The 25,963-nt window shown below is 44.1% G+C and overlaps 1 protein-coding gene across 3 annotated transcripts in view; it reads left to right on the plus strand.

Annotated features, from left to right (window-relative positions):
• The window catches only part of FBN1 (fibrillin 1), a 209,991-nt gene that overhangs the window by 15,490 nt on the left and 168,538 nt on the right, over nucleotides 1–25,963 (plus strand). For all 3 annotated transcript variants that reach the window (XM_066635255.1, XM_066635256.1, XM_066635257.1), the window contains exons 3-6: nucleotides 7,644–7,726; nucleotides 11,624–11,722; nucleotides 23,449–23,544; nucleotides 24,925–25,020. In XM_066635255.1, the coding sequence (XP_066491352.1) occupies nucleotides 7,644–7,726; nucleotides 11,624–11,722; nucleotides 23,449–23,544; nucleotides 24,925–25,020 (374 nt within the window). The remainder of the gene's footprint in view (nucleotides 1–7,643; nucleotides 7,727–11,623; nucleotides 11,723–23,448; nucleotides 23,545–24,924; nucleotides 25,021–25,963) is intronic.

The following is a 25,963-nucleotide window of genomic DNA, read 5'->3' on the forward strand; positions in this document are numbered from 1 at the left end:
TACCAAAAACAACTGGTTCTGCTGTTGTTGAAATGCATCAAAATAATTGTACAAAGAGAAAAATTGTTTTGATTAAATGTAGAGTTTGTTTGTTTTTTTCCTGAATGCAAGCAAAGAAAATTCAGAATGGAAGACATGCCGACTCCATTTTAGCCCAAGAGCAACTTGTGCTGTTTGGAGCTCCTTGTATACATTGGAGTGGCTTGTCTCTTTGATGAAGTGGACAAATGCAATGATGCTCCACACCTGCAGTGGAAATGCTGTTTGGAAATGCAGTGGAAATGAAGTACTGTTTCCAGTGTTCCAGTGTTCCAGGGAGTGAGGAAAGCTGTCCTTTGCCAAGAACCTCACGTGCGCACAGAAGAGATCCTGCCGCTTTAGGCTTGTCTGTTCCCTGCAGTGTTGGAGTCAGCTCTGCCTTTGTACATCCTCCTTGTGCAGTGGTTCCCAAAATTTTTAAACTGGTGGCTCCCTTGACCTACTGGTTTACTGGTGGCAGCTCCTCATTTAGGGCTATAGTTCTGTACATTGAATAAGCCAGTCGGTTTTTGTGAGGATTTCACGACTTCCAAGGGAGCCACAACTCACTGGGAACCACTGATCTGGTGTGACATCGCACTGCTGGCCTTAAGTGATTCTGAACCTGCAGTGAAAAATCACCCATGCCCTGCTCGTTTTTTGTTTTTTTTAATAGTACCAAGAAATAGTGATTGAAAGTAGGGAATTTATACCTTATGTGGACCTTGCTGTCTGGAGTGACTGTTTCATATTGATTCACAGCAAGGCCAATCTTAAGCAAATAGGGAAACCCATGCTCATTGGAGACTCTGTGCATCAGAGCAGAGCTTTAGCTTGGGCTCTGAGTGTTTCATGGCAGAGAGCTGCTATGCCCCTCTATTTTTGAAACTTGTAGCTTGTTCTTTGTTTTGGGTGAGTTTCAAATACAGCGTTTAATATGTCTTTTTGTTTCCTGAACTGAATGTTCTTGCAGGGATTAATTTGAGCCAGGGCTCACTGGGGCTTAGTCCCACAACCTGCTTCAGTGCCAGAGCTTAGCCATGGAACATTCAAAGCAGTAACGAAAGAATCTATGAGCATGTGCAGAGTCTTTCTCTCAACACCGAGTAACCAAAAACTGGCTCCCATATATCAAGGGGAAAATTGATAGCTATCAGCTATCAAGGGTTTCCAGACAGTGGCATCACCGGGTGTGTGTGTGGGTCGACTGAGTGACGCGCATGGGGTGGGATGCCAAAATTTTTAACATCTTGGTATTTTTAAATAGTACCATCCTGTTATATATCAATCGATGTATAATTTCATGGAGAATGCAATGAAACAAACCAGGTTGAAATATCTCTATTCTATCAAAAGTTATAGCCAAAAAACCCAGCAAGGGTGGGGCTGAGGTACATCACCACTCCCACTGCCTGTGCATTTCCCCACCCACTGCATAGGAGGAGGTCCATCATAGGGGTAATGCGCTGGCCTCCTGCACTGGGTAAAACAAACCCTGGTGACACCACTGTTTCCATATTAGATGGCAGGATTTTATAGAAGCTTGACCTTGGCATCTCTCATTTTTGAAATGTAAATTATTAAGCAAGGTGAGCTTTGCAAGATATTGACTGCAGGGAAAAATTAAGATTCGATCATTTTACAACACCAATGCAAACAGTAAATTAAGATAAGCTTTGCAAGATGTTGACTGCAGGGAAAAATTAAGATTATACTTTGATGCCATTAGAAAAAGATGTAAAGCTACTTCTTAGCCTTAAACATGCAACCAAAGTAGTATGATTGTGTTTCCTCTTTTTCACCTTGATTCTAAATGTGATTTAGAATTATTTTTAAATTATTCTTTCTCTGGGAACATAATGCCTAGGACTCCAGCCTTTGTGAGCAGGTTTCAGGGCTGAGCTTTGGTAGTCTAGTTGTCTAAAGAACTGTCTTCTGTTTGCGCGAATTTTACTGGCATTCTAAGGCTGCAATCCTAACCATACTTTCCTGAGAGTAAGCCCCATTGAACAAAATAGGACTGACTTCTGAGCAGACCTGGTTAGGATTGTGCCCTAAGCCACTGAAGAAGGTGCATTCCAGGAACTGGCAGGACTTGATCTGAAACAAGTCTCAGGCCTGGAAGGTGATTTTTTTAAAACCAAGAATCAGAATTTGGATGTGTGAAGGTAGCCATAAAAAGGGGAGCCCTCTGTGCTCATTCTTGGATTACTGTAATTCCAGTTGGTCCCTAAATCTGGGAAAGGGAGAAGACCTTCTAATTCTGGGGCATTTATGCCAGACATAAATGCCAGTCATCTGCTACCTTCCACTTTTCAGATTGCTTATTTGTCCTTATTGCAAAAATATGTTCAAGTAGAAAAAAATACAAAATACAAAAAAAGGAGACAGTTAAGTAACATTTTAAACAAAAATAGCCTTTTTTCAAACAGAAAATGTTCGTGAAAGTGATTTCCCCTCTCTTACTTTTTACACTATTTAATACCGTAAACAATACCTCTGTTTTCAAGTAATCAGGCGAGTAGCTGCAACTGACAGCCAATGTGGTTTGGAAAGCTTCAGAATTTTGATGTCTGAGACATGTTTGGAGACCAGCTAGAGGTTGCTGGAAAATAGAATGTGAGCCCAATCCTATGCCTGTCTACTCAGATGTAAGTCCCATTGTCTCCAGTGGGGCTTACTCTCAGGAAAGTGTGGATGGGATTGCAGCCTAAATTACAGTACTGTATTTTGTTGTCTTGGGCACCCAATAAAAGGCAATGCCAACTTTCTCTGAAGGGTTCTGAACACATATGCACTAGAATGCTATCATTTTGTGTTATTTCTTATTACCTGTAGTTATGGTTTTATTGAAAATTACTTGTTTTATTATGTTATTTCTTTAATTGTTGTAAGCTCCTTAGAAGGCTGTGTTGCAGCAAAGTGAGATATCACTAAGCTGTGAATAAATAATATTTGTAGGATTAGGAAAAAAAAAAAGTCCCTTATAATATACCCAGTCCAACCACTTCCTCGACTCTCACTGCCTCCAGACCTCATTTGTCAGTGAAGCCTCGCTGCCACTTTCTCAGACTCACTCTTCCCACTCTGTCTAGCCTCCTGGCCTTAATTTATTCAACTCCCACACTTTTGCAAGCCTCAACCAGTCAGTGCCAGGATTTCTGGTTTAATGCTCTTGCCTCTGGCGGAGCTTGCGGCCCTGCCAGTGCTTGCTTTTCTCTGGGAACGGACAGAAGGGCAGTGTCTTTTGCCCAGAGTTGGTTGCTGCTTGCTTGAAAGGGTCAGTGCAGGGCCACTTGTGGAACAGCCTGGCTCATCTCTTCCTACGGGCTGCACCTGCCCTGAGAGGCTCTTTGGAGTGTTCCTATCTATCCTGTTCTCTGAGAGTGCATCCATGATGGATTCCCCTGTTGAACTGGGTTGGTTTGGAGCAATGATGTTCAAACTGTGTTCCAGGCAGGTGTGGTGTCAGCGATTGGACTCTGGCTAGGGGCCCACACATGTCAGAGGCTAATGAGTGCTGTGTCAACTGAATTACAGTGTAACTGTGAACAGGCTTTCCTGAAAGACAGCTTGCCCACTGCAGCCATTTTTCCTTGTCCTAAACATGCAGGGGGAAGTGTTGGATGAGTTCTCTCCTTGGTACATGTGGGATAAAGGTAGAGCCATCATAATTAATTGTGCCATCGTTCTACATGGTGCTTTGCAAAGTATGATAGATCAGATCCCTGTGAGGGGCTTTCTGTAATTCAACACAAGAGGAGACAACAAAGGCAGGGAAACAAAATGTTGGTAGTAAATTGGGAGGCATATATGCATTTGTTTCAGTTACATTTTCTTAGGCTTAATAACAGTAGGGTTCAAAGATGGGAAACCCAATCCAAAGGGGACTGCCCATGCTGTGATAAAGCGGTGCTGAAATGGCTGCTGCCATGTGTGCAGGGAGACAGCCGGAGGCCTCCTCAAGGTAAGGAAACATTTGTTCCCTTTTGAGTCGAGCCCAGCCTGCCCAATAGGGCTACTCGGATCTGGACCAGCTCAATTGCTGGCACATAACCGAGTAGCTTCATGTAGGGCTTTCAGGCTCAGGAGGGGAGTTAGGATCTGGCAGAGGCCTCCTTCACCATCCCTATCCCCGACTAGTTCTGAACCACCCTCCTCTCCACCTGCCCCCTGCGCAGTTTTACCTCCTTCTTGCCTTCCCCCTCCCCAGAATGCCCCTGCACCGTTCAAAGGCAGACTCACTACCAATGGCTCCCAAGGTTCCTCCAGCCAGTGTGAAGGCCAAGTACCTGCCTGTGTTAGCCTCTGCACCAGCGCCTCTCTCCTGGCCACCACGAAGTGCTTTATGGCATTTCCATGAGAGCCATCTCCAAGACATAATTGGCACTCCCTCTGAGTAGGGTTGGGCCATAAGTGGCTGTACCAAAGTCTCTATGGGAAAGTACTGCACTTGAATTGAGTATGTCCTAGAATGTGTCCAAGAATCCTTTGGTACAGTATACAAAGTATATAAGGGCTCCCTGGCTGACAAACTGGGGTTCTTTGTCAGGCAAATCAGTATGTTGAAGGTAGGCAAGGCAGAAAGTTGAAAAACACTGGTTTGGAGTGTTTTGTTATTGGGCTGGTTTCCAAAGGATGACACCAAGAAAGAGTGGATACTTTTTTCCCGACTCACTGAAATAGAGAATGAGCTCTTTGGCCGTTGCATGCAGCATGCAAGAAGCAGCTTGGCTGTACACAAGCTCCCTTCTTCCCCAGTCTGTTGGTAGCGATCACCAAGCCCTAACGAGAGGGCAATAGTGTTGTTTTGGTTATATCCAATGCACTTGTTGTAGGAAGTTTCCTGTCACCAGCTTTCAGGGACAAGCTTATCCAAGTTGACAGCTGGGCATTGTTCTCTCTGCTATGAACCTGTAGCAGTTGTGCCCCTGTGCGGCGTGGGTTAGAGAAGTTCCCTGGTTTTCCTGAATGGACTTGGTGCAGAGGGCAACCAAGAACAAGAGAAGAATGAGTTAGTGGAAAAAGGGGAAGAGGGAATCACAAACACATCTGAGAGGAGGTCAGAGCAACAAGACAGGTGCTTGACATGCAGAATGGATATAGCTGGCACCACAGAATAGAAGCTGGGCTTGCTGGTCATCCTGTTCTCCCCCCTCCTGAAATTTCACAGCTTATTTGGGTCAGTGCAGTCAACCCTGCCAGATTCTGTTGGACTCCAAGTACTGTTTAGAGACATTATTGTTTACTAGGGTAGAAGTGCAGTGGTGGAGAGTAGATCTGATTATTGTTGGAAATACAGCTTTAAAAAAAACTAATTTAGGCTGCAATCCTAACCACACTTTCCTGAGAGTAAGCCCCATTGAACAAAATAGTATTTACTTCTGAGTAGACCTGGTTAGGACTGTGCCCTTAGATATATAGCATATTATAGCCCTAAGTTTGTTGTATTGGCCAGAATGTGATGAAATGCTGGATGGTTGTCCCCTGTCCTCCACTTCCAGCAAAATCACCAGTGGGGGAAATGCACAGAGCAGTGGTTTTCAAACCTTTTAGCACTGGGACCCACTTTTTAGAATGACAGTCTGTTGGGACCCACTGGAAGAGATGTCATGGCCGGAAGTGACATCTTAAAGCAGGAAAATATTTAACAATCCTAGGCTACAATCCTATCCACACTTACCCTGGAGTAACCCCAATTGACTATCATTGTTAGAAGCGTATACATAGTAGCCTGTTAAAAGTACATGCCTGTAACATTTCCCCATATGCAGTCACATACCATGGTAGCATCTGGTCTAATATATTAACATAAAATATTGAAATGAATGGGGACCCACCAGAAATTGGTTCGTGACCCACCTAGTGAGTCCCGACCCACAGTTTGAGAAACACTGGCATAGGGGCCTACTTGCCCTCTTTATTTAGCTAGGGAAGCCCTTTGGCTGGTTTCTTGCCACCTACTTTCTCAGTGGCGGCACCCAAAAAGTGGCACTCCTTGTCTCAAAGACAATTATCTTGCCCCTTCCTTGATGATCTCCTGCTACTGTTTAAAGACATTTCTGTTTAGGCAAACTTTCCTTAGCTTTCCTCTCTCTCCTGAGAAACATTATGGTGCATCAGCCCTGGCAGTTGCCCTGTGATCAGTGACATCTATAGGGTCTGCGTCATCTGGTGCAAGAGGCCAGAGCATCACCCCTATGATGGACCTCCTCCCACATAGTAGGTGGTGCAATGCCTCATGTGGTGGGCGTGGTGATGTACCATTGCCCCATCCCCGATGGTTTTTTGGCCATAATGTTTGATAGAATGGAGTTACCTCACTGTTTTTTAAATTGCATTCTGCTGTAAATTTTGCATTGAATGGTATAGAACATGATGGTATTATTGCTATAAACAGCAGTTTTAGCGATTTGGGTCACTAGTGGCATCACCCCCCCCCCCCGAGTGTGTGTGTCACCCAGTGTGGCCACAATCTGCACACCCCCTAGTGATGCCACTACCTGTGATGTCTAAGGCTCTGATGACCAGACAAAGTGCTGCTTTGATGCGTCTTCTCATCCCTCCCTCTTAGTCTGGAATTTCACATCATGAGTGAGAGAACATTTTTTTTTTAAATGTAAAAATTTAAAATATCTGCGTAAGCTGCTTAGAGCCATTCAGATGGGGCGGAATATAAATGGAAATGAATGAATTGATAAGTAACTAACAGCACTACACTGTTTACTCAGAAGTCCCATTTTATTCAATGGAGCTTACTTCCAGGAAAGGTACTTTTAGGATTGTACCCTAACATCTGCTGTGGAAGGTGGTAATCCTATTTTGTAAGTGGTTCATTAAACAAGGCCGCTTACTCACTTAAGACTTGGATTGGTCCTCTGGAGATTAGGCGGTGGCCCTGGAACTAACTGCACACCAGAATGACTCCTCCTTTGTGCTTTTGATTGCAAATCATATTCTATCATCAGTGGCAAGCAACAAATACTTTTTCCTGTGTTTGATAGAAATCTCTTATTTCCCCGGGCAGGAACATTTGTTCAAAATCTTTGCTTACCTCTTGGAAGTATTGCAGCAGTGTTTGCCACTGATAAGAGGAGAGCTCCAGATGTATTTGTGACGCTGTAGCTGTGAGGGATGTTGCTGAAACACAATGGAATCTGCTGTTGCGGCCGGCACTCTTTTCCCTTGAATTGGCTTTGGCTGTACTGGTAAAAGGAATGAAATGTGCTGCTACAGCATGGCCAGAGTTGGCCCACCTATGAAGCCAACTGAGACATTTGGATCAGGCACCAGATTGGCAAGCAGTGCCCATCTACACACCTCCACTACTTTTCCTTCTCCTGAACTGGAAAAAGGAGAAGGGTTCATATAGCTTAATTTTGTACACTATACGATGAGTATAGCAGGGTTTCAAATGGGAGCCTCTCCAAGCTATGCCAGAGGATACCAAGAATTGAACCTGTGGACCTTCTACTATACCCCTGAACTAAGCCCCTTCTGTAAATTATAAAATGTTATATTTAAATATTATTAAAGTGTTTCCCCATTTATCTGTCACTATCATTCTTTTTAAACTGATCAATAGGGACCTAAAAACCACCAATCTCTCTGCACTTGTCTTTTAGACCCAATGTATGTGGATCTCGGTATAATGCTTATTGCTGTCCTGGATGGAAAACGCTGCCTGGCGGAAACCAGTGCATTGTCCGTAAGTTGCTTTTTTTTTTTTTTTACTAAAATGCTGTGTTGAGTAACCAACTTTCCTTTAAAACAGGGGTCTCCTAACTTTTCAGTACGAGAACCACATTGTCTATTTTTCGCATTTTCACAGGCTGAAAGAAAATCAGTTTTATGAATGAATGAACGAACGAATGAATGAATGAATGAATGACATTTAAATGAATGAATAAGTTTTACTTGGATCTTTTTTGTAATCAGCATATAATTTGGAACTAAAGAGAAATGTGACAATCACAAAGAAATAATGCTGTGCTTAAACTGAGAAATGGTATATAATAAGTAAAAATGTCAAGCGTAAGCAAAAAATTTTAACAATAAAAATATTTTAAGTTGCTGCTGGCCGGAGGAAATCTTGTGGGGGGCTGGATGTGGCCCTCGGGCCGTAGTTTAGAGACCCCTGCTTTAAAAAAATGTTTTGCTGTTGCTGCATCTGTCTTGAAAATAGAAAACAGATCTGTGTATTTTTGCCTTGTGCAAAGCTGAACATCTCCGCTCCCTGCCTTTTCTCTGTAGACAGACAGACAAACACCCACCAAACCACCATAAATATCTAGATGCTGTTGTTGTTGTTGTTGGCAACCTTCAGTCTCGGAAGACTATGGTATTGCGCTCTGAGAGGTGGTTCTGGCACAGCGTCTAGTGTGGCTGAAAAGGCCGATTCGGGAGTGACAATCCCTTCCACACTGGGAGCAAGTGTAGTGTGTCCCTGGTCTGTCTCCCTGGCTATGGGCCTTCCTTCTTTGCCTCTTTGCCTCAGACTGTTGGCCAAGTGTCTCTTCAAACTGGGAAAGGCCATGCTGCACAGCCTGCCTCCAAGCGGGCCGCTCAGAGGCCAGGGTTTCCCACTTGTTGAGGTCCACTCCTAAGGCCTTCAGATCCCTCTTGCAGATGTCCTTGTATCGCAGCTGTGGTCTACCTGTAGGGCGCTTTCCTTGCACGAGTTCTCCATAGAGGAGATCCTTTGGGATCCGGCCATCATCCATTCTCACAACATGACCGAGCCAACGCAGGCGTCTAGATCTAGATCTAGATCTAGCAGTCTAGATGCTGTACAGACTTTTAAAAAACATAAGAGTCTCCGTGGAGCAAACTCTGGTCCATCCATTTCAGTATCCTGTTTCCCACAGTGGCCATCCAGGTGCCAGTGGGAAGCCTATGAGCCGGAAGGCATTGACTTTTTCCTGCTCTAATTTCCCAGCAAATGGTATTCAATGAAGTGTTCTCTCTCTCTGAATCTGGGGTTCCCAGAGAGCAGCATTTCTCAAGCAGTGGTACTCATACCACCTGTGGTACTTGAGGTGGTGTCCATGGGACTCCCAGACCCCTGCTACCTGGCAGCAAGACAGGCAATGCAATGTGACAAGCAGTGGTAGGAGGCTTGGCTTGGTGGGCAGAGCTCCAACATGCTCTTTTTGTGCACTTGAAAAAGCTCTCCTATCTGCCCTGAGCGTCTTATTGGTGTTTATTGTGCTACATCTGGCCACCCAATCTGGACGAAATTGGCATTGACATCATCACCAGTTACTTCCGATGGAACTTCCGCTAGGTGGACCATGAGAAGTGGTACGGCAGGGGACAAATGTTGAGAAATGCTGCCATAGAGCCATCGCGAGTAATGGCCTCACTGCCAGCATAAGGTATGGAGTGGCTTGACATTGGCCATTGTATCAACAGTCTCCTTGCCAGAATTGTGTTTTAATCTAATCTAGATTAAATGGATGCCTCGGTTATCATCCTGTTGAAGGAATGAACATAGATTTGGGGGCTTATGCAAGCTGCAGCTTTAAGTAATTTAGCACCAGGGATGGCTCCATAGGTGCATCCTTTTGGGGAATGTGACAGGGGCTCATACCTGCCCAACCCCAGAGAGAGTGGAGGAATGTTGCTGCCCCTTCTCTCCACTGCTATCTGGTAAACCAGAGCCCATGGAGATATTTCCTAGGTGATTCTGGGTGAGCAATGGCAACAGTGAGCCACGTTCTACCTCTGTTGACAGTGCCCATCTGAGAAAGCTAACCAGGAATTGTGCAGCAAGTTGATTAGAGTTCTCTGTTTCTCCAGCTGTTGGGGGCAGCATGAAGGGGGATTTGCATCTATCTGCTGCCCAGTTCCCAGGCACTGTGAAGAGGTAGGTGGTCTCCCAAAGCATTGGGGAGTTTGAGCCCCTGCAAAGCTTTTGCTCCAGGACACATCGAAAACTGGAGCCACCATTACTTAGCCCGTTAACGTGAGGTCTACATCATTGGGAATGGTCTGCCAAGTTCCCCTTCTTCTGACTGATGCTTTTTGGGAGCCCTCTTCAGTTCTGTTTCGGCGTGGCCTGCACACTCAATTCCACTTAAGAACTGAGGTTACAGACCCTTTTGGGTAATAACACAGCAGTGATTTAATTTTGAAAAGGATGTTTCTGTTTTGTAAACCAGGGCCAACATGTGTGCATTGCATGCTTCTGCTGCTTAGTAGGAGTGCCTGTCTGCCTTCAGTGATGCACAGCTTGTATGTTTGTAAATAGAACAAATATTATAAAAACACACACATCTCCAGCACGCTCTCATCCAAAGGAGACTCAGTGCAAGTAGTGCTGCTCTGGAATGTCTTACCAGCCAGGAAAATGGTAAGAGCATAATGGTAAGAGATTCATGGTGTGTTTGCAGTATTTGTTTTATTTTGTAATTATACAAGCAGAGCATAAGTGGTGGTACACAGCCGCTTCTACAAGTTCACATTTAGACACCCCCCTACACAGCTATATCCCTAGTTTCAACTGGCTCCAACTGGAACCTGTCGAAATTGCCTGACAAAAGGTAACAGAGGCCATTCACTAGAAATATCTGAAGCCATAGGAAGGCACCAAGATGAGGTCTCTTGTTATCTGGTGTGCTCCCTGGGGCATTTGGTGGGCCGCTGTGAGATACAGGAAGCTGGACTAGATGGGCCTATGGCCTGATCCAGTGGGGCTGTTCTTATGTTCATAGGAGTGCATACCAGTTCCTCTAAAGTAGTGGTCTTACATAAGAAGAGGTCCTCTGGATCAGGCCAAAAGTCCATCTAGTACAGCTTCCTGTATCTCACAGTGGCCCATCAGATACCTCAGGGAGCACCTAAGACAACAAGAGACCTGCATACTGGTGCCCTCCCTTGCATCTGGCATTCTGACATAGCCTATATCTAAAATCCGGAGGTTGCACATACTCATCATGGCTTGTAACCTGTGATGGATTTTTCCTCCAGAAATTTGTCCAATCCCATGCCATCACCACATCCTGTGGCAAGGAGTCCTACAAACTAATTACATGCTGGGTAAAGAAACATTTTCTTTGGTCTATCCTAACTCTCCCATCACTCAATTTTAGTGGATGTCCCTTGGTTGTGATGTTGTGTGAGAGAGAAAAGAACATCTCTCTATCCACTCTCTCCATCCCCTGTGTAATTTTGTATGTCTCAATCATGTCCCCCCTCAGGTACCTTTTCTCTAGACTGAAGAGACTGAAAGGTCTTCAACCTTTTTTTGTGCCACTATTCCAGTTAATTAACAAAGTATGAGACTGAGAACCCATTGCCAATCCCAGACTGCTCCCAGGACCCAATCCACCCTTCTGCCCCGTTTTGCCCCTGTATCTTTCTCTGTGAGGTAGCAGCCTGAGCAAAGCCATCTTTAGGAGCTGTGGGGCAAGACAACAAGGATGTGCAAGGTTATATCAAGAACTTAGTTTTGATAAGGCAGTACCATTATTCGATTGGATCCAGACAGGCTTTGAAAGGTTGCTGCAACCCTTCAAATGAAGTTTCGGTGTCGGCGATCCACAGGTTGAAGTACACTTCTCTAAAGCATATTCCTCTACTGATATATTTTCTTTATTCACAGCAATTTGTAGACATTCCTGTGGAGATGGATTTTGCTCAAGACCAAATATGTGCACATGTCCAAATGGCCAGATTGCTCCCTCCTGTGGCTCAAAATCAGGTACGTGTGCTAAACTAGTTCAGTCTTCTCTTGAGCTTGGCTAGCTGATGTCTTTCTTGACAATAAATATGTAGTTCAGACAACTGTATTCTGACTCAGGATTAATCATTAACCACAACTAAGGCAATCTAGTGACTTGGGATCTAGCTATTGCAGACATTCCTTTTGGCCGAATTAAAAGTAACCAATACCATATATGTATTGGCAATTGCTAGTTACAATTGCTTTCTGAGAAAATTTCTGTGCTGTCTACACTGCAGCTGAAAATGGAAGTCTGAATTACTGAGACAAATGATAGATCAGCATTGCTTTATTTCTGCACTTGTAAATGTCTCTGTGGAGTCTTGTTTAGCCACCATTGGAGGCAGACAGACCTTTAGGGGGATAAATGACCCGGGTCTTTGTAATTAATCACTGGTGAAATGGTTTTTGTTAATGATATTGCCCTCATGGAATTGTTTTCATATGCTTTTGTGAAACCATAAGCTAACTTGAGATTCCCATTAGGTATAATTATTTTAGGGATTATAATTTTCAATATTATTATTTGTCATACAAATGTAGCTAAATTACATACAGTTAAATTACATATAGAATTGAAACCAACTCCAGTTACAGTCAGTAAGGACTATATGAACTCTCATATTGCTTGACAGTTATGTGTAGGCCAATAGTTCAGCATTCTTGTTCAGTTATATATAAAGCTTCATTTTTCTGAGTCATGTGACCAGTCTGTTATCTGGCAGTGGCTCTCCAGGGGTCTATAAAGGGATCTTTCCAAGACTTACCGGGAGGCACCAGTCATTGAACCTGGGACATTATGCATGCAAAACAGGTGCTGTTCCACTAAAGAGTGACCCTTCCCTTTTATTTGCATGTTTGCCAATAATTCACTACTCCCCGGGAGAAACATTAGCACAATATGAGCCTGTCAGCAAAAAAATGTCTTACCAGGAAAATCAGGTAGTCTACAGATGTTTTGCTTCAAAATTCATTAGCCATAGCTGCTTTGATGTGGTCACAGCAAAAAAGAATTTTTTGTTTTTTGCTTTGGCAATTGGTTTTGTGAATTCTCCAATAAACACAGAGATTGCAGCTCATGATATTCTGAATCAAACTGCAGTTTAAAAATTTATCAGGATGTGATGAGCTGTGGTATTGTTCTGTGTCTGTTTTGCCCTGCCATTTGTTGGGTCAATGAAAGAATGGTAAATTTGTGGTGGACCCACTGCCTCAGTGCCATGTCAGAATGGGGAAGTGGTCCTTTGTTACTCATGAGGAAGCTAATATAGACACATGGGATTTGCAAACAAGTCCACATAAAACACTAATCCCGTCGTCCTCATTCCCCCCCCCCCACCAACGACAAATACATATGCTAGTCATTTATTCCCTAATTAGAACAAGAGAACCAAAGTCTTGCTTGGATGCCAGGAGGAGATTCACAGGACCCCTTCCAGTGTTACCTTAGCAGCACAGAGAGCAGATGCACCATGGGGATATTTATTATTATTTTTAATTGAGCTATGAAAAAGCGCCTGAAATGTTTCAAATAAAAATAAATATTATAAACTCCAGGTCGTTAGAGAGATACGCAGAGCAGGATGGGAAGGACTAACACTGTAGTCTCTCGTGCTTCTAAGATAGGGCTAACCCATCCATGAGGCCAACTGACAGCCCAGTCCTGAGCTGCCTGGAGCACCCAGGCTCGGTGGCACCAAAAAGGCTGCCGCCGAATCCTGCGCCTCCCGCGCTACTGCGGGAGGCTCCTTGGGAGAAGGGGATGTTCATCCCCTTCCCCCAAGTAAGATAAGCAGCCCCGCAATGAGGCTACTCACTTTACCGCCGACCAAAAGGTTGGTGGTAAAGGTGCTCATATAGGGCGCGCAGCCCTACAGATCCTGTGGATCTGCCCTGGATCCCGCCAGCCCCCCCAGCACGCTTTCTGCCCGCCCCTGCCGGCCTCCCCCCTCCCCGGAACGCCTCCCGCACGCCCCCGCCTCTTGTTCCGCAGCCTGGCGGTCTGGGAGACCACCGAGCCGCAGAACCTGGGCCACTGCCCGGTGCTAGCCCAGCACCAGCGCGAGCCTGATGGCAAGTGTCGCAAATGTGCTGTAAAGCATTGCCTTACAGCATGTTTCCGACCGTGGTCCACAGCATAGAGCTGTGCCACCAACCCCAGGATTGGGCTCTCAGGCAGTTGCCTCAGGCAGCAGACTGGCAGGGGAAGCCACCTCTATCCACTTGTCTTCACAGGTGTTCCAGGCCACCACTCTGGTCACCTTTACATTTCTTCTGTCCCTCTTCTTTTCTAGTCTAGGAAGTGGGTAGAACAGAGGCTGACACATCACCAGGTGAGGGGGAGCAACCATTTGGCATGCTGTCTCAAACCTTGGGAGGTCAAGGTAACTTTCTGAAGCATCCTTAGACATTAAACATGTGATCAAACGATGTGATCACATGGTACAGCCTTTGTGGGGCTGAACCATTTTAGGCTGCAGGTGGGGAGATGAATGCTCCCCTATCCCCTATCACCTTGGCAACCTTCAGTCCCGAAAGACTATGGTATTGCGCTCTGAATGGTGGTTCTGGAACAGCATCTAGTTTGACTGAAATGGCCGATTCGGGAGTGACAATCCCTTCCACACCGGGAGCAAGTGCAGTCTGTCCCTGGTCTATCTCCCTGGCTGTGGGCCTTCCTTCTTTGCCTCTTTGCCTCAGACTGTTGGCAAAGTGTCTCTTCAAACTGGGAAAGGCCATGCTGCACAGCCTGCCTCCAAGTGGGCCGCTCAGAGGCCAGGGTTTCCCACTTGTTGAGGTCCACTCCTAAGGCCTTCAGATCCCTCTTGCAGATGTCCTTGTATCGCAGCTGTGGTCTACCTGTAGGGTGCTTTCCCTGCACAAGTTCTCCATAGAGGTGATCCTTTGGGATCTGGCCATCATCCATTCTCATGACATGACCGAGCCAACACAGGCGCCTCTGTTTCAGCAGTGCATACATGCTAGGGATTTCAGCACGTTCCAGGACTGTGTTGATTGGATTGTCCTTCAAAGGACACCATCAATCACCTTATGGTCTTGCATATGAACGTCCATACAAAACTGGCTTTTGAGAGGAAAGCTTGTTTGGATCCTTCTCTCTGACTTGCCAGTTTTGCATATGCAAGAATTTAAAAATGTCATTCAGTTCTTCACCTGCAATTTGAAACAGTAAAATATAACAAAAGATGCATCCTGTAACCCTACTGTTTTGTATTGCATGCTTAGGCCCCCTTTACTACTACCAATCAGGCATGTGGTGTTTGCAAACCCCCATATTATAAGGAATAACTTTTCGTTAAGAGCAGAAGGCTGCTTCATCCTGAGTCAGACCATTGGCCCATCTAACTCACCATTGCCAGCTCTGAGTGGCAACATCTCTCTAGGCTCTCAGGCAAAGAGAAGACTTTCCAAACTCTGCTACCTGAGAACCCTTTAACTGAAGATGCCTGAAATGGGGTCTGGGATCTTTTATATCAGAGTTTCTCAGTCAGTGGTACTCATACCATCATTGGTACTTGTGGTGGTGTCTGGTGGTACCTGTGGGACCCCCAGACCTCCATCACCTTGCAGCGAGACCAGCAATTGCAACGTGACAAGCTGAGTTCCAGCATGAGCTTTTTGCATGCTTGAAAAAGCCTTCCCATCCACCGTAAGCCTCTTATCAGTGTTTGTCACATCATGTCTGGCCCCAAATCTGGAATCAACTGTCGATGACATCATCGCCAGTTACTTCCAGTGGTACTTCCAATAGGTGGACCATGCAAAGTGGTACGGTGGGGGGGTAAACATTGAGAAGCACTGTTCTATATGCAGCGTTTGCATTTTACCATCTGTGGACCTTTAACCAGAAGTGGCTCACTGTGACAGACTTGGAAAACTCTGGAGTGTAGTTATGATCCAGAGACAGAATGCTGTGTACAGAACCCTCTAAAACAGTGGTTCTCACACTGGGACCCACTTTTTAGAATGAGAATCTGTCAGGAACCACCAGAAGTGATGTCATGTCCGGAAGTGACATCATCAAGCAGGAAAATTTTTAATGATCCTAGGCTGCAATCCTACCCACACTTACCCAGTAGTAAATCCCATTGACTATCATTGTTACAGAGTAGCCAATTAGAAGTCCAGGTCTGTGACATTTCCCCAAATGCAGTCACATACCATGGTCGCATCAAGCCGAATACGTTAAAAAATAAAATATTGAAATGAATGGGGATCCACCTGAAATTGGCTCATGACCCAACTAGTGGGTCCCTTCCCACAGTTTGAGAAACACTGCTCTAAAACCACACTGCAGTATGTTATCATTGGAACTATCATCAGAACTATCTCATTGTCTCAATTTTTTAAACTCTTACAGTGGAACTTAACATACTTCATTCAGTCTCAGCCTTTCCAATGATTCATTGATAAATAAGAATTCTTAAATGCCTTGTAGTTTTTCAACTTCCTAAACCAAGAAACAGCTTATGCTGCTTAATGTTTTACATCTGTTCTTTGACTGGACCTCAACATTAAGACATAATTGGTGAAAACAGTTATGAATGTCTTAGGAAATACCAAATCCTCCTCTGCATTTATCCTCTTAGACCTCACAAATGTTTTCCAGAAACTTTGTTCTTTCCTGAGCATTTCAAAGGGTTTGTAGATGGGAGTGGATCCAGCCTGTCTTGGTCACAGACAACCCAGAAGTCCATCTAACCCAAAGTCATAAACCGGATGCTTCCATAAACTGGATGCTTAACCATCAAGGCTTGGTGGCAATAGTCCTTCCCTGCTACTGCCCACCTTCAGCTAGTATTCAGTGATATACTGCCTCAGAAACTGGAGGGTCAAGTTTGCTATTTTGGCTAATAGCCATGTTAGATGTATCTTCCATGAATATACATGTTAGATGTATCTTCCATGAATTTGTCTAAGTCTTAAAGCCATTTTGCTTGTGAAACACATTTAGGGCCCAATTCTATCCAAGTTTCCAGTGCTGATACAGCAGCAGTACAGCCCCGAGGTGAGGGAACAAACATTACCTTACCTTGAGGAGGCCTCTGTGACTGCCCCCCCCCATGCACCTGATACTCCATTGGCATGGCTGCATCACTTTGATCCTAATTCAATTATCTCACAAATATGAAATAATTGCCTTGCTGCTCAAGAATTACTGAGGTATCCATCTAGTTCAGCATTTTGTCTTCCTGTGCGGCCAGCCAGTTGTGTTCAGAATGCTCACGTCAGTCTTATCCTTCCCCTCTTTTTTAATTCTGCATACACAATGACTGTTATCTTAAGGGCACAATCCTAACCAACTTTCCAGGACCAAGGTAAATGAAATGCAGCTCTGAGGTAAGGGAACAGACATTCCCTTAACTTGAGGAGGCCTCTGTGAGTGCCACCCAACTGCAGGATGCAGCACACGCCCCATTGGCACAGCTGTGCCTGTGCTGGATAGTTGTTCAGGATTTGGGCCTAAGTGATTTATTTTAGTGGACCAAGTTCAAGTCCTCTTATAGTTTTGTAATTTTGTTTTGGTGATTTGTTTATTTTTATTTATTTCTTGTTGGGCTTTTTGGCTTCTCTTTTGAGGATAAGGTTGGATATAAGTGCACTAAAATAAATTATGTAAACTTTTGAATTACACAGGACTTTTCATGATACACCTAATTCTAATTTGGTCCTAATTTGGCAAATAGGATGATTTGAGTGCAGGTTTTGGGTCATTCCAGCAGTTTATAACTTCCTACAGTCATCTCATTGTTCTTTACATTTGTGATGATAGTGTTAAACCTTGCAGGCCAGACCATCTAAGGGCCCAATCCTATCCAATTTTCCAGCACCGGTGCAGCCGCATTGCATCCCCAAGATAAGGGAACAAATGTTCCCATATCTTAAGGGGGCCGCTGTGACTTCTGCCCCACTACAAGAGGCAGTGCGTGCCCCATTGGCACAGCTGCACCGGCACTAGAAAATTGGATAGGGTTGGGCCCCAAATTGCTTAATAAAAGTTAAAAATATTTTAACAGTTTTCTTCAAATATAGCAGAGAATTAAGTAGCTTTCCACTGTGCTTGATGAGTTGTAAGTAGCTTGAACGCCTCCTGGTAACATTGACTTTCGGGTGGGAGTCTAGACATTAGCTGTTCTGGAGCCTTGACACATGGAGTGGAACTATCAATCCGCACAAGGGAGTCCATCCATGTCACCTCAGCACCAGCTTCTGGAACTGAATAGGAATGTAGGTGTAGAGCCCAATCCTGAGTTTGGCGCGCTGGCTCATTGCCGGTGCACACTCTTGCAAACGTGCAGTAATCACTGGTGAAATGTTTTTTTGCTCCACAGAGCATTTCTGGAAGCCTTTGGAGGCCTCTTCCAGGTTGTGCTGGGTCTGCAACCCATTTCATTGGCTTCCATGGGCCCCAGTATGCTTTGCGGAAGTCACTGGAAGTTGTGGAAGCAAACAGAAAGTTGCGAACACAAACCAGAAGTCACTTGTGTGTCATTCTGGGCCTGTGGAGTGGGTTGGAGGCCCTGCACGACCCAGGAGCGGCCTCTGGAGGGTCCCAGAAATCCTTCACAGTGCAAGACTGAGTATTAGGCTGTGACCCACCGCGCGCGGGGTTGCGACCCATCAGTTCACTGTACTATAGCATTGACCTGTGGCCCCTCTCTAAGACATTTTGATGAAAACTTTTACCATCTGCAGCGCTTATGAATACATGCAACCCTAGCCAGGCCTTACAACAATTCCATTCAGCACAATGATTTATGGTCCTAGACCGCCAAATAATTAAGACTGAGTGAGAAATAATTTACTTTGGAAAAGCTTCTTTGAAAAATAATTAAAGCAGATTATAGAACTTTTCCCTCTCTCCCATTATATGGTTGTGTGCAAGACAAAGGTGAGGAAATATACTCAACCATTAGTCTGAAAAAAGTAATGTAAAGAATCAGTATTTAAGCTACTGTCAACCTAATTATCTCACAGTATTTAAATGGCTTTGGTAATCATGTGGGAATGGAAATTAGCTTTTGGCATGCTTTATTCTAATTGAAATCAGTTTGTGGTTTACGTTCTTACCCTGCCTGACAGATGATATCATTTCCTATGTGTTTTCTAATCCCTTCTGTTTTCCTAAGATTTTATAAAGCTAAATTAGACCATACATTCTAAAGACACTGCATACCCTTTCTTCATTTACTTGGGACAGTGTCTATAAATCTCCACCAGCTCGTTATTCTGTAGATTTGTAGATGCTTTGGGCAAAATCTAGCCAATTTTAAACCCTGTTGATTTTGATGGCAGTCAATATAATTTGCAATTCCTTAATTTTGTTTGGTTAGTGCCCTTATTATTGAATAGTATTGCTTTTCTAGTCTCCAATAGAGCCAGAGTATGAACAAGATGCTATTTTCACTTTTAGTAACATAATAAATATATATTTTTAGAATTAACTGTTTAGTTTTCAGAATTAAACTCTAAAAGCATACTAAAGCTCATGTCACAAAAAACTCTGACTCATTTCATGCTTTTGGAGTGTTGATCATGTGAGGAAAGTATAGAAAGTTGGTTACATTTTTTGTGGGCTGTTGGTTGTCTGAATGCTCTACTGTGGTTTGTGATTGTGGTTTATAACACATCCAGGCTGTATCCCTTTTACAAGAGCTAGGAGAGTTGTGACCTCAGCATGTGTTTGGAGATACCTTGAAACAAGGAACATTTCCAAGACTGGCTACAGTGCCAAAAAAATAAAAATAAATGGCTGCTTATGTTAGCTTCATTATTTATGTGTACACCACATTTGTTCCAAAAAGCAAATGTTTTATGGATTTATTTATTGCATTTACACCCCACTTTTCTTTGTTGGTGGAGCTCAATGTGGTGAAAATGGGGTTCACCAGGTGATCATTTGTCCAAGTGTTGACCAGAACTGTCCCTGCTCAGTTTCAACCAGTTGGTTGTATAATGTGCTCTCTGACCATGCCCTGGAATCTTCTTATTCCCTTCTTATTAGATTTCTGGCAAAACCCATGGTTTGCCATGGCACACAGTTGAGAACCATAGCACTGGGCCTCAGTGGTTTCATTGTGCCATAGCTTACTGGTAAACTACATGCTTTGCAAAAACTATGGCTATGGGCCTTCCTTCTTTGCCTCTTTGTCTCAGACTGTTGGCCAAGTGTCTCTTCAAACTGGGAAAGGCCATGTTGCACAGCCTGCCTCCAAGCGGGCCGCTCAGAGGCCAGGGTTTCCCACTTGTTGAGGTCCACTCCTAAGGCCTTCAGATCCCTCTTGCAGATGTCCTTGTATTGCAGCTGTGGTCTACCTGTAGGGCGCTTTCCTTGCACGAGTTCTCCATAGAGGAGATCCTTTGGGATCCGGCCATCATCCATTCTCATGACAGGACCGAGCCAACGCAGGAATCTCTGTTTCAGCAGTGCATATATGCTAGGGATTCCAGCACGTTCCAGGACTGTGTTGTTTGGAACTTTGTCCTGCCAGGTGATGCCGCGAATGCGTCGGAGGCAGCGCATGTGGAAAGCGTTCAGTTTCCTCTCCTGTGCATTTTCACATCATCTTGAGGCCTTGGTGGAGGCACTGACATTGGTATATTGACACTGCTGGCTCCATGGACCAAAGCCGTGTCTCAATGCATTAGCTCTTATATACAGCCCTGATAGCTTTGACAACCATTGTGGTCCTACAAATGTAGTCTTATGTTTGGAATTGGATTCATAATCCCTGTTGAGTAATGCACTTGTTGAGTGGTCTTGGGCAAGTTGCCAGTTCTGAGCCTCACTCCCTCTTCCTTGAATGAAAGTCACAGCAACAGACTAAGGTGAGAATGATATGGTGGAGCTCTGAGGTGCTAGAATGTACTGTATCAGTTTAGACTGTGGGTGGGGGATGTACTATTTTTGAATGCTGCTCAGCGTTAAAAAAAATCCTACAGCTAGAAAACTAGCACAGCAAGAAGCAGACTGTGCTAGAACTTGTACCCCAATGTGATACTTCTTTTACTTAACGGAATTATTTATGTGGGAGAGCTAAAACATGGCACACAAACCTCACTTGCAGCTAGAAATAGTATAGTTCTCTCTACCACCCTGGGATTTTACCACTTTATCCTACCACATATGTAGATCATAAGAATATTGGGTCAAACCAAAGGCTGGATCTCACAGTGATTCAGCAGATGCCTCAGGGAGCACACAAAACAACAAGACACCTGAATACTATTACCACCCCCTTATACCTGGTATTCAGAGATAGTCTACTTCTAAAACCAGGAGGTTGCACATTCCCATCATGGCTTGTAAACTGTGACCAACTTTTCTTTTAGAAATCTATCTAATCCCCTTTTAAAGGCATCACCCCATCCTGTGGCAAGGAGTTCCGCAGACTAATGTCACATTGGGTAAAGAAATGTTTTCTGGTGTTGTGTGGGAGGGAAAAGAACATCCCTGAATCTATTCTGTCCATCTCCTGCATAATTTTGTATGTCTTAATCATGTCCCCCCCAACACCTTTTTTTTAGACCACGGCTGGGTGAACCCTGGCCCCAGGGTCGGATCTGGTGTTCAGCCAAATCTGTCCCTCCTGTGACTGAACTGTTCCAGAGTGCTGTGTGACTGCCAGTCCCAAGATCAGGATGATGTGACGCTCTGCCCCATCTCGCATTTTTGTGGAAATCCAGTTGCAATGCAACACTGGGGCACTGGACCATAGACATGAGGGAGGATCACATTGTCCCAGTCTTGGAAGTGGCAGTTGCGTGGCGCTCCAGAACGCAAAGTGCCGGCTGGTTCGGGGAAGGCATTCCCAGTGCTCTGCAGTCAGCACTTTGGCCTCTGCTGTTCTAAAGGGGCCAAAGGCCTCTTTGGCTGCCGCTGTTTTAGACTGGACTGAAGAGACCCAAACATTGTAACTTTTCCTCATAGGTGCCCAACCCAGTAATCATTTTGGTTGCTCTTTTCTGCACCTTTTCCAGTTTCACTCTCAAGCAACTGTCTCTCCAAGTCAATTGGCCAGTCTACCAAATGGGAATTGTGAGGTCCGGATTAACTCTCCATGTGAGAGCAACTGTTACACTGCACATGCCCAACCTCGTCTGATCTTGGAAGCTAAGCAGGGTCAGGCCTGGTTAGTACTTGGATGGGAGACCGCCTGGGAATACCGGGTGCTGTAGGGTTATACCATAGTCTTTCGAGGCTGAAGGTTGCCAACCATTTTTTTGTGAGAACAAATACAATAAGGGCGGAGCACTTTTTTGTATTAAAAGTGCAATAATTTAACAAGAATTTATTGATTTAATAGTTCTTTTCTGGCTTTTTTTTTTTTTTTTTGCAATAAAGTAAAAATTATTATTTTGACCTTAGCAGATCACAAGATGGGAAATATTATGAAGAGTAATAGACTGCCAACAGTAAGCTTCCTACCTGCCCAGAAAATACAGCAGTTTCTTGTTACTTTATTAGTTGCTATGTCTTTTTGAACACATCAGCCAGCCTATTGGGCTTACTGTTCTCTTTGAAAGCACTGCAAAACACTAAACTGACAGTAATCTTATCTCGGGAGGAGCTCTTCATGTGGTTCCTGTTGCGATGAATCCATTTTCCGTTTCCTGGCTCCATATTCAGAGTGTCTGCTCTAGTTGGCATCTGTTCTCTGACAGCAAGGAGAGAACTAAATTGCAAAACATTTTTCATAGCAGTGAACCCAGAGTTTAAGCATTCCTTCCCATTTCTTCCTTTTCGTCTACATACACCCTGCCATGCGGGCTTTTAAGCTTTGCCAGTCTTAGGGTTTAAGTTCCACATTGTTGCTACTGGTCAGTGGTTTGGGATTAAATGGGGTATGATGACATGACTCTGCAGTTTCTGCATGGAAAGGAGAACTGTTTAGCCTTATTTCCGTTGCTTTAAACCAAGGATTCCAATAACTAATATTCTCAATGCGCTTCTGGTGTTCACACTTATAGTATTCCACTTAACTAGATTGTCACTCTGATTCCCAATACCAAGCTGGGCTTCTACCATAAAGTTGCAAGCACAGGGGCATGCATTCTGTGTCTCCATAGCTTGTTGTTATGACCAAGTATTTCAATTTAGTACTGGAACTCTAGTCTCTTTCTTAACTCTTTCTTAACCATTAATGCTCCTTCCTTGCCTCTCCTGGGTCCTTCATCTCAGCCCTTTCCAAATGTGTCAACATTCTGCAAATATGTCCATGTGAGAGTATGAATTCTCCTATCACCATAGTAATGTGTTAAGAATCTCCCTGTCAAACCTACTCGTACATCTCACCACAGAGCTATTAAAGGCAGAAAAGTATTATTGAGTTAAGAGTTGGGAACCCTAATGTGGAAAAGAGCAGAGATCTTCCTGGAGTTTTACTACTTCTTATAGCGCTCCTGTGCTCCTTTCGATATGAAAAACTGGGATCGGCACTTTCATGTTGAGCTGCATTTTGTGAGTGCTTCCTTTTCTGCCAATACTCTCATTGGGTGGTCTCCTTAATGTTGGTTCTCAAAAGACCATAAGATAATCAGGCGTTCTGCATTTTTGTTTGACAGTCAGCACTTCACAGAATTAAGCACTAAAGTGATTTCCATGAACTATTTGGATTCTCCAGACTAAGCCTTCTTGGGTATATTTATTTTATTTATTATATTGCTTTCTTTTTCTTTTTCAGTGCAACACTGCAACATCAGGTGTATGAATGGAGGAACGTGCAGTGATGACCATTGTCTCTGTCAGAAGGGATACACAGGAACACATTGTGGACAGCGTAAGTGGAGCATCATATTCAGTCAGAAATGTAAAACTCAACCACAAGGGCACTAACAAATCCACTGTAATCAACCCATGATGGACTGCTGGTTGTCTGCCATGGAATTTTTCAGCTTAGCACGTGGTGGGTGCCAGGAAAGCTGTCTGACAAGAACAATTGAAATAAGCATCAAACAAATTCATAATAATTGGATGTTGCCTGATGTTGCAGTCCTGACATTCTTAAAATTCTCAATGACTGGAAAATTTTGTATGTGCAGAGCCTGGTTATTTGAGTCCCTCTCATTAACCTTTATTAGGCATAGACATAAATACAAGTAAGCAAAGAACAGAAATGGCCTGCCCCTAACAAGGGGGTTTCCACAGCTCATATATTAACAGTTCTATGAGGAACAGCAGATTTAACTTTGCATCTCTGCAATATAAAGATAATCAGCAAATTGAGTAATAATTGACTTATCAGAAGTAGAAAGAAGGGAATGCAAAGTTTTATCATAGCGGGGTGGTTCTACCTTTTGGAGTACCTTTGCACTTGATTAACTTTTGAACTGGTCTCCAGTGCCAGTAAAGATTTCACTCTCTAGATAATTTACTCTTATGGGGACAAGAAATTGTTCCCCCAGAATTATTCATGAGGCCACATTATTTGACATGCTACCATACTCTCATCCACCAGAAAAGCCTTTGCCTTTTGGATCAAGCCAGAAGGTCCACTTAACACGACATCCACCACGTTTTGAGGGCTTAATAGATGTTATGGACAGATCTTGGAAGTGAACTGAGTTATCTGAGTCTTTGTTCTTTGCTTGCTGTGGACACAATTCAGCACATGAAGAATATATTGTGAACAGGGCTTCTCATATGAAATTGCCTCCTGCTGGTTCAGGCCAGAGTAGACCATCTTAGTCCAGTGGTTCCCAAACTGTGGATTGGAACCCACTGGTGGGTCATGACCTGATTGTTGGTGGGTCCCAGTTGGAAAGATCATGTAACTAATTGCCGCAAACCCTGAGGCTATTGAAAAATCAGATACTGTATCTGCTAATTACCCTGCAGTAAGCTCAGCTCCTGCAGTTTGCAAGCATGTGTAAATATAGGGGGATAAACGTTTGAGGGGTTTTTTTCTGGTTATTATAGAAGGAAGCCTGTAAGTCTGCTGTGTATTCCCCCCCCCCAATGGGAGGGAGCATCGAATCCTGTAATTTCCCAGCCCTTCCCCCATTTGTAGCCTGATGGACCCCTATTGAGGAAGTGCTTCAGGATGTGATTCTGTTGATTGAGAGAACCACTTCTGAAGGAAAACCATCAGTGCGCACCTGTCATGAAACTGGGAACTCTGGGGGCATCTCATTAATACTTCCACTCCCTTCATTTTCAGCTGTCTGTGAAAGTGGCTGCCTCAATGGAGGGAGATGCGTTGCACCAAACCGGTGTGCCTGCACCTATGGGTTTACTGGACCTCAGTGCGAAAGAGGTAAGTAGGATTTTAACTCTTTCTAATTAAGAAGGAAGATGATGGGCTTTGGTCCGTGGATGAAGCCTCATTTCTGATGATGGCAAATTAGAAATACAAATATAGTATGATATGGTTGAGGGTTTTATATTTTTAATATTGTCTGACTGTTACTGATTCCGCTAAAGTAGGAATAAGTAGGAAGATTCTGGAAGATAGTGGAAAATACAGTTCTAAGGAGGAGAGGAGAAAAACCGTTGTGGGTGGTAACACTGACATTTCCTTGTCAACCACTAGCATTTGGGGCTGTTTCATACAATACATGGAGAAGAGGAAATGAAAGGGAGTTAAAGATGCTCCTCTCTTTTTTGGGTAAATGTAGCCCCCTGGTGGATCCCTTCACAGTAATCCTTTCTGTCCCAGGAGAGGCTTTTAGGTGTTTGCGGAGACTTAACAGCCCAATCTTACTCACACTTTCTTGGAAGTAAGCCCCATTGACCCTAATGAGACTTACTTCTGAGTATACATGCATAGGATTGTTAACTTGCAGTGACATTCCCACATGCTCCTTTCTGGTAAATTCCCCTTCTTTGCTATGTTCTGCCCATAATCCTTTTTTGATATGTCCCCCATATATGAATTTGTCTGTGCTTTCCCATGATTGATAAGTGGCTCTTCTGTGTTCCCCTCTTCTCTCTCAAGTTGTGGTTGCCATCTTTCCTTCTTCCTCTGGTGAAGATTCTGTGCCTTCTTCAGGTGTCTGAAATGCAAAAATTCAACAGGTGCAGCAAGCCTCAACATTACCGCTCCATCCTGGAAAAAAGATGAATTTCTATCTGTCAATGCCTGTTAAAGGAACAAGGGCATCTGTCAGAAAGAAAAAGTTGGTGATACTCTCTTGCACCTGGAACAGGGCACTAGTGCACTATGCTGTGCATGGTTGGACCTGGGGGATGGTTTAGCA

The sequence above is a fragment of the Tiliqua scincoides genome, chromosome 8, assembly GCF_035046505.1.
Source record: "Tiliqua scincoides isolate rTilSci1 chromosome 8, rTilSci1.hap2, whole genome shotgun sequence".
Taxonomy (NCBI): Eukaryota; Metazoa; Chordata; class Lepidosauria; order Squamata; family Scincidae; genus Tiliqua; species Tiliqua scincoides.